Source organism: Trichechus manatus, unplaced genomic scaffold, assembly GCF_000243295.1.
Source record: "Trichechus manatus latirostris isolate Lorelei unplaced genomic scaffold, TriManLat1.0 scaffold00028, whole genome shotgun sequence".
Classification (NCBI taxonomy): domain Eukaryota; kingdom Metazoa; phylum Chordata; class Mammalia; order Sirenia; family Trichechidae; genus Trichechus; species Trichechus manatus.
The window spans coordinates 20,677,683-20,685,707 of NW_004443964.1; the positions used below are offsets into that span (position 1 = coordinate 20,677,683).

The 8,025-nt window shown below is 40.5% G+C and overlaps 1 protein-coding gene across 1 annotated transcript in view; it reads left to right on the plus strand.

Annotated features, from left to right (window-relative positions):
- LOC101343498 (leucine-rich repeat-containing protein 37A2-like) overlaps nt 1-8,025 on the plus strand; it is a 78,992-nt gene that overhangs the window by 49,381 nt on the left and 21,586 nt on the right. Inside the window, exons 10-12 of the mRNA XM_023729439.1 lie at nt 4,518-4,736; nt 6,057-6,366; nt 6,720-6,824. Coding sequence (XP_023585207.1) covers nt 4,518-4,736; nt 6,057-6,366; nt 6,720-6,824 — 634 coding nt within the window. The remainder of the gene's footprint in view (nt 1-4,517; nt 4,737-6,056; nt 6,367-6,719; nt 6,825-8,025) is intronic.

Genomic DNA, 8,025 nt, shown 5'->3' on the forward strand with positions numbered 1-8,025 from the left:
GGTTGAGGGGGCTCTTCCATTCATAGACTGTCCAACTCTGAACTTGCTCTGAATCTCAAGTTTTTCTATTCCCAAAACAAAAAAGCAGGTGCTTTTGAGTTTTTTTTTTTTCTTTCTGTATGTTAGTTTATTGGCACTAACTTCGTGATTTCCAAAGGGTGATTACCTTCACATATAGAGAGCCTGAGTATGGGTCTGCAAGAGTGATCTGGAACAAATAATAAATAACAACACTTTGCTGTTATTGTTAGGTGCTGTCAAGTCGGTTCTGGCTCATAGCAACCCTATGTACAACAGAACAAAACACTGCCTGGTCCTACACCATCCGCATAATCACTGCAGTGTTTGAGCCCGTTGTTGCATCCGTTGTGTCAATCGGTCTCGTTGAGGGTCTTCCTCTTTTTCAGTGACCCTCTACTTTACCAAGTGTGGTGTCCTTCTTCAAGGACTGGTCTCTCCTGATAACATATCCAAAGTATGTGAGATGAAGTCTCGCAATCCTCCTTTCTAAGGATCATTCTGGCTGTACTTCTTCCAAGACAGATTTGTTCGTTCTTCTGTATATTCAGTTTTCTCCACTGTATATTGTATATTCTTCACCAACACTGTGATTCAAAGGCATCGATTCTTCTTCGGTCTTCCTTATTCATTGTCCAGATTTTGTATGCATATGAGGCAATTTAAAATACTGTGGCTTGGGTCAGGTGCACCTTAGTCCTCAAGGCGACATTTTTGTTTTTTAACACTTTAAAGAGGTCTCTTGCAGCAGATTTGCCCAATGCAATGCATCGTTTGATTTCTTGACTGCTGCTTCCATGGGTGTTGATTGTGGATCCGAGTAAAATGAAGTTCTTGACAATTTCACTCCTTTCTCCATTTATCATGATGTTGCTTATTGGTCCAGTTGTGAGGATTCTGGTTTTCTTACCTTGAGGTGTAATCCATACCCAAGGCTGTGGTCTTTGATCTTCGTCAGTAAGCACTCCAAATGCTCTTTACTTCCAGCAAACAAGGTTGTGTCATCTTTATATCGCAGGTTGTTAATGAGTCTTCCACCAATCCTGATGCTGCATTCTTCTCCATATAGTCCAGCTGCTCCGATTATTTGCTTGCATATGGATTGAATAAGTCTGGTGAAAGGATACAACCCCTACCCACACCTTTCCTGATTTTAAACCATGCAGTATCCCCTTGTTCTGTTTGAACAACTGCATTTTGGTCTATGTACAGGTCCTGCATGAGCACAATTAAGTGCTGTCAGTTTGTCTTACCGTGGTGGCTTGTGTGTTGCCGTGATGCTGGAAGCTATGCCACCAGTATTTCAAATACCAACAGGGTCACCCATAGTGGACAGGTTTCAACAGAGCTTCCAGACTAAGAAAAACTGGGAAGAAGGACCTGGTGATCTACTTCTGAAAAAATTGGCCAGTGAAAACCTTATGGATAGCAGAAGAACAGTGTCTGATATAGTGCCAGAAGATGAGCTCCTCAGGTTGGAAGACACTTAAAATATGACTGGGGAGGAGCTGCCTCCTCAAAGTAGAGTCGACCTTAATGACATGGATGGAGTAAATCTTTGGGGACCTTCATTTGCTGATGTGGCATGACTCAAAATGAGAAGAAACAGCTGCAAACTTCGATTAATAATCAGAACATGGAATGTATGAAGTATGAATCAAAGAAAATTGAAAGCTGTCAAAAATGAAATGAAACACTTAAAGATCGATATCGTAGGCATTGGTAATCTGAAATGGACTGGTATTGGCCATTTTGAATTGGACAAAAATATGGTCTACTATGCTAGGAATGACAAGTTGAAGAACAACGGTGTCGAATTCATTGTCAACAAGAACATTTCAAGATCTACCCGGAAATACATGCTGTCAGTGATAGGATAATGTCCATACACAATGAGGAAGACCAGTTAATACAACTGTTATTCAAATTTACGCACCAACCACTAATGCCAAAGATGAAGATTTTTACCAACTTCTGCAGTCTGAAATGGATAAAACATACAATCAAGATGCATTGATAATCACTGCTGATTGGAATTTGAAAGTTGGAAACAAAGAAGAAGGATCAGTAATTGGAAAATATGGCCTTGGTGATAGAAACGACACCAGAGATTGTATGATAGAATTTTGCAAGACCAACAACTTATTCATTGGAAATACCTTTTTTCAGCAATGTAAGTGGTAACTATACATGTGGAGCTTGCCAGATGGAATACATAGGAATCAAATTGACTACACCTGTGGAAAGAGCTGAGGGAGAAGTTCAATATCATCAGTCAGAACAAGGCCAGGGGCCGACTGTGGAACAGATCATCAATTACTCATACTCAAGTCTAGGTTGAAGCTGAAGAAAATTAAAACAAGTCCACAGGAGCCAGAGTCAAACCTTGAGTAAATCCCACCTAAATTTAGAGACCATCTCCAGAATAGTTTTGACGCGTTGAATACTAATAACTGAAGACCAGACAAGTTGTGGGATGACATCAAGGACATCATATGTGAAGCAAGTGAAAAAGTCATTAAAAACACAGAAAAGAAAAGAAAAAAGACACTATGCCACTTATATAAAAACAGTATTGCTTGTTTTTCAGAACATTTCTATTATTCCCTTCTTCCCCAGAGGTGGGCAGAACAGGCATTGTTAATCTCCTCTTACAGATGAAGAAAAACAAGATTAGAGGTGTTAGTGCTGTAGCCTGGTGCCCAGCTCTCCTGTTCCCAATTCTGAGCTCTCCACAAGCCCATACTCCTCCTTTCCCATGATCTTCTACTCCTCCTTAGACTCTCACTGCTACCGAAAATACTTTCCATTCTTCTGGAAAAGAAACACAAAAAACTGTACAATGGTACATTTGACCTTCATGCAGTTGGAAGCTTTGAGTAGTTCCTCAAGTAATGCTGGAAATATTAAATGTGAAATAAAATGACAGCAAAGTAGGCATCTGACAAAGGTTGCTTTTTCCCTTTTGCATTGTAGGACTTCAAGTAACATTTATCTAGAAATTGCTATTATCCCATAGATTTCTTGAACATTCCAGATAGACATGCAGCATGGCAAATTAAAAATCTCTTAACCAACTGGATGGTGCCCAGCTACCATTACTGAACATTTTGATCAAAGATTTGATAGAAGAATCCTGATCAAAAGGGGGAAAATGCAGAACAGAATTTCAACTTCTCATGGACTGCACACTTTCTGGAGCCATTGAGACTGGCTAAACCCCATGAAACTATTGCACTGAGATAATCTTTAAACCTTACACCAAAAAAAAAAAAAAAAGAATGCCCTCAACTCTTCTTTAACATAAGCAATAGTTTAGCTTAACTAGTAAAGAACGTCTGTCATGAGCATTATGCTCTTTCAAGAACTATCTATAAAAGATCAAATTAACAACAGCAATTCAGAAGATTAGATAGGAAATTTAGGAGGCAGTGAGTTTATGTTAATAGGAGAGAAACAATTCAGAAAAAGAGAGTGAGAATGGTTGCACAACTTGAAGAATGTAATCAATGTCACTGAATTGTGCATGTAGAAATTATTGAATTGATGTTTGTTCTGCTGTGTATGTTCTCCACAACAACAAAATAAAATAAAAATTTTTTAAGGGACTTAGCAGAACCCAAGGGGAGAAAAATCTCTTAACCTACTATACCCCAGATCTCTGCCCAATATCAAGAAAAGAACCAGGGTGGACATAATGGACACATTCTGTGTAGACCCTTCTGTTATGGGGGATAGGATATTTGGCAGGAAGAACCAAGGGAACGAGTTGGGTAAGTGGGTGGAAAAGCGCATGTCCAGATGAGCAGCTATGAGCTATGAGCTGTAAAATGGGATCCACTTGAGCAGCTGTGCCCCTACTCCCCTCAGAGGTCTGTCTTTCAAATTAGTCATGTGTGATGCCAACAAGAACGTGAACACACAGAAGAGGTGGAGAGAGCAAGCTTCACTCTCTCTCTGCATCTGGGGCAGGACAGTATGTGGCATATGAATGTGAGGAGAAATGGCGGATGGGTCTACCTGTGTAGGGGAATCTTTGTCTTCCAGCCTTGGGTTTATTAAGTACTGGGCAATTGGCCCTTGGGGACCAATGGAATAATTCCAAGTACAACCTGTTGCTGTCGAGTCTATTCTGACTCATAGTGACTCTATAGGACAAAGTAGAGCTCCCCCACAGTATTTCCAAGGGTGTAAATCTTTACGGAAGCAGACTCCCACATCTTTCTGCTGTGGAGTGGCTGGTGGGTTTGAACCGCCGAACTTTTGGTTAGCAGCTGAGCGCTTAACACTGTGTCACCAAGGCTCCATAATCTAAATATATTTACTATGTTTCACACTATGGAATGTTCTCAGTAGATAGCCACCTTTTCAAAAGAACCAGGGTGGACATAGTGGACACATTCATAGTGGAACATTGTTGTTACTGGTTATAAACTTCAGTTTGGGTTTATTTTTCTCCTCTCTAAACGGCACTCAAATCTTTGTTGACTCCTAATGTATTTGACTGGAATATATGGCTACGGATTGACAAAAAGCTGTCCCATCAGTCTTTCATTGTCAAACGCAGTCTCTTCTTTTTTGGCAGGTGAAGAAGCATCTCTAGGGGCTGCAGAAGGAACATTTATGAAGGCATTACAAGCCCGGAAGAAGAGCACCAGCACTGAGCTGACTATTGAGCCAGAAAAAGCATCCTCAGACAAAAGTGGTGTCAATTTGTCAACTGTCCTGAATGAGCCACTAGACTTTAATGATGAAAATGATGTTATTAGTGCACTAAATTACATATTGCCTTATTTCTCAGAGGGAAATCTAGGAGACATAGAATTGACATTATTACCATTCATAAAACTCCTTTTTTCAAATGTACAAGATAGAGAAAAGACCCTGAGTTATTTGCAAAACAACCCAGGGAATCCCTTTCTTAAGCCTGAAAACAATGCAACTTACAAAAGTAAATTGAGGAAACTCTATTTTCTGGAGAATTTGTTAGATGCAGAAATTCAAGAAAAAATTAATGAGGTTAAAAAGAAAGAAAAAACTGCCATGCTTATGCATCCCAAATTTTTAGGTGCCAAATTTAAACGCCACATCTTTCAAAAGAAATTGGAAACTGCTCACCCCTGGGAAGACCACCTGGCAAAGATCCAGAGAACAGGTGTCAGGAAAAGACTGCAAAGGGTGAACAGAGTCCTCAAGAGGCCAAGGGGCATGAAGAAAAGCCACTTCAAAGAAATGGAAGATCAGAGCATCAACAGGAAACAAGGGGCCAAGTCATTTATGGAGAACACCCCCAAAGCAAGAAGGCCCAGGGGGCCAGCCCCAAGGGAGCTGGAACAGCTTCACAAAGTGCAGAGGCCAAGGAAGTTAGGGGAAATCTCCTTCCACACAGAGCCTTCGTTCATCAAGGAACATAAAGCAGCAGTCTCTTCTTTCCTGAAACAGTACTCGATGCACAGGCCTTCTACCTCCCCTCTTTCAAAAGCTCCACCTGAGGTTAGAAACCAATTAAAAAACTTGACCTACACCATTTTTGTTTTAGAAGCTGCAAATTCTAGAGTTAAAAATATGAAGGTTCCTGAACCAGTATCCCATTCCAGAAAAAATTACATCTTTCATAAATCTCGCTCTCGTGTAGTTCACAGAAGACCAAAGGTCAAACAGAGTCGAAGGTTCAGAAAAGTCCGTAGACTGATGCTTAAAAACAGACCTCCTTTCTCTGCAGTCAGGAGCCTCATAAATTCCCCTCCACAAGAGGCTTCTTCATTTTCAGGAGAACTGAGTTCTCCAGAAAATCCTTTTCCAGAATTATTTCCTTTTTCAGAGCCTTCTGCAAAAAACACTACTGCACACAATGCTACTGTGCTAGATGAGACTACCCGTGAGATCATTGCCCGTAAGGATCCTTCCACTGCAGATTCTGCTGTGACTGCAGACAACTTAATGCCACCTGTTAAACAAACCAATGAAACACATTGGGAATACCATCACATGGGCACTGACTTACCCTCCAAGCCCAATGGCTCCTCTCTGTCATTGCACTCAAACCCGGGTGATCAATTTGAAACTCAGCTAAACCAACAGCTACGGTCCCTCATCCCCAACAATGACGTGAGAGGGCTTATTTCTCATGTTATCCGGACTTTGAAAACGGACTGTTCAGAGCCCTATGTACAACTGGCCTGTGCCAAGCTCATCTCCAGAACAGGCCTCCTGATGAAGCTTCTCAGTGAGCAACAAGAAGTTAAGGTGTCCAAGGCAGACTGGGATACAGACCAATGGAAAACTGAGAACTATATCAATGAGAGCACAGAAGTCCAGAGTGAGCAAAAAGAGCAGGAGTCAAGTGAGGTGAGGACAACTCCAGAAACATGGGGCCCAGACTTTTCCATCAGAGTTGAGGACATGCCTTTAGAGTGCCAAAGCTCCTACTCCATGTCTCATTCTGGCCAAGACAATCATCTTCCACTTTGCTCACTTAGAGAATGGTGCCACTATTCCTAGTGTAGACGAGAAAAAGACTTAACACACAAATTGTAAAGAAGAGTGCTTAATAGTAAGATTATTAGATTTGGTATGTTGGTCATGAACCTATAAGCTAGATTCACCTGGAAGAATTGGGTTTTGAAACTGAATAGCTGGCTTTTATCCTTTACATCTCTTTGTTCTTTAAAAAAAAAAAAATTCTTCTTCCTATTTTTTAGCTCACAAAAGAAGTTCCAGGATATGGCTATAACAACAAGCTCATCTTGGCAATATCTGTGACTGTGGTAGTGATGATTTTGATTGTAATTTTCTGCCTCATTGAGGTAAGGACAACAATTAATTCAAGTTTCCAGAATATATTTTGTCCTTATAATAGATTCAAAACCCACAAACTGAAAATTGAATCCACTTTCCCACCTACTGCTACTTGATATTCCTCTTCAGTCTCTAGGACTGGGGTATGCTTGGTACTTTTATTGCGAAGTATATTCCAGGGATTTTGAAAGGAACCCCACTCCCAGGAGATCTTGGTGGAGTTGAAACCAAGATAACAAGCTATTAGACTATTTTGAGAAGTTAAATTTAAAAAGGCCAGAGTGACATGATAGCAAAATTTCCTCAACCCAAAACTATGGCAATGATTTGATGTAGTCACCAGGCACTTTTATTCTATCCCCGATTTCTTTCCTTGTTGGCTGAAATGATAAGAGAGATAAAATGTCCACTCTTCGGAGCAATCAGTCAATCTGCGGAGAAAGGACAAAGCAAAAAGATAAAAGTTTTATTCTGTAGATCCATTAGATTAACTTAGCATCTTCTCCAGTGGGTAAACAACAACAACAAAAAAACCCTTGTCGCTTTTGAGTTGTTTCTGACTCGTAGAGACCCTATAGGCATTGTCTAAACAGGCTCAGTTAAAATTTTACAGCCAAATTCCTGCAACAGTAGCCTATTCTTGGAGTTTGACTTTGCTTACTTTTTGTTCAATTATGTAATGGTTTATTAATTTCCTGACAGGCAGATGCTAATATATTAAAAGAGTGATTTAACAAGCTGACAACTTGACCCTACCCTGCCAATTCACCCTAATTTACCTACTTATTTTTTCTACCGTCAGAGCAGCCTTACATTCCAGCCAAAGCAGCCCCTCACCATAACCCAGTCACACCATGCTCATTCCTGCTTTTTTCTGTGCCTTTGCCCATCTAAAATTCCCTTAATTCACCCTGCCTGTTGAATTCCTATGAATCTGTCGAAAGCCAACTCAAGTCCATCTTTCTTCAAAAGCCTTCTCTGAACTCTCCAGTCCTCGTAGCCCTGGTGCATTTGTGAGATGTGTTGCCATTCCTTGGGGGCCAAAGAGAGACATTTTCCCTCTCCTGAGAACTCAAAACTGTGGTAAACAATTTCTAAAAAGATGGCTACCCAAGAGAGTAGATTTAAGATCAACACATAATGGAGTAGAGCAAAGATATGTAAAGACCAAATGGCCTCCTGATCTATCTGAAGAAAAATATGTCTATC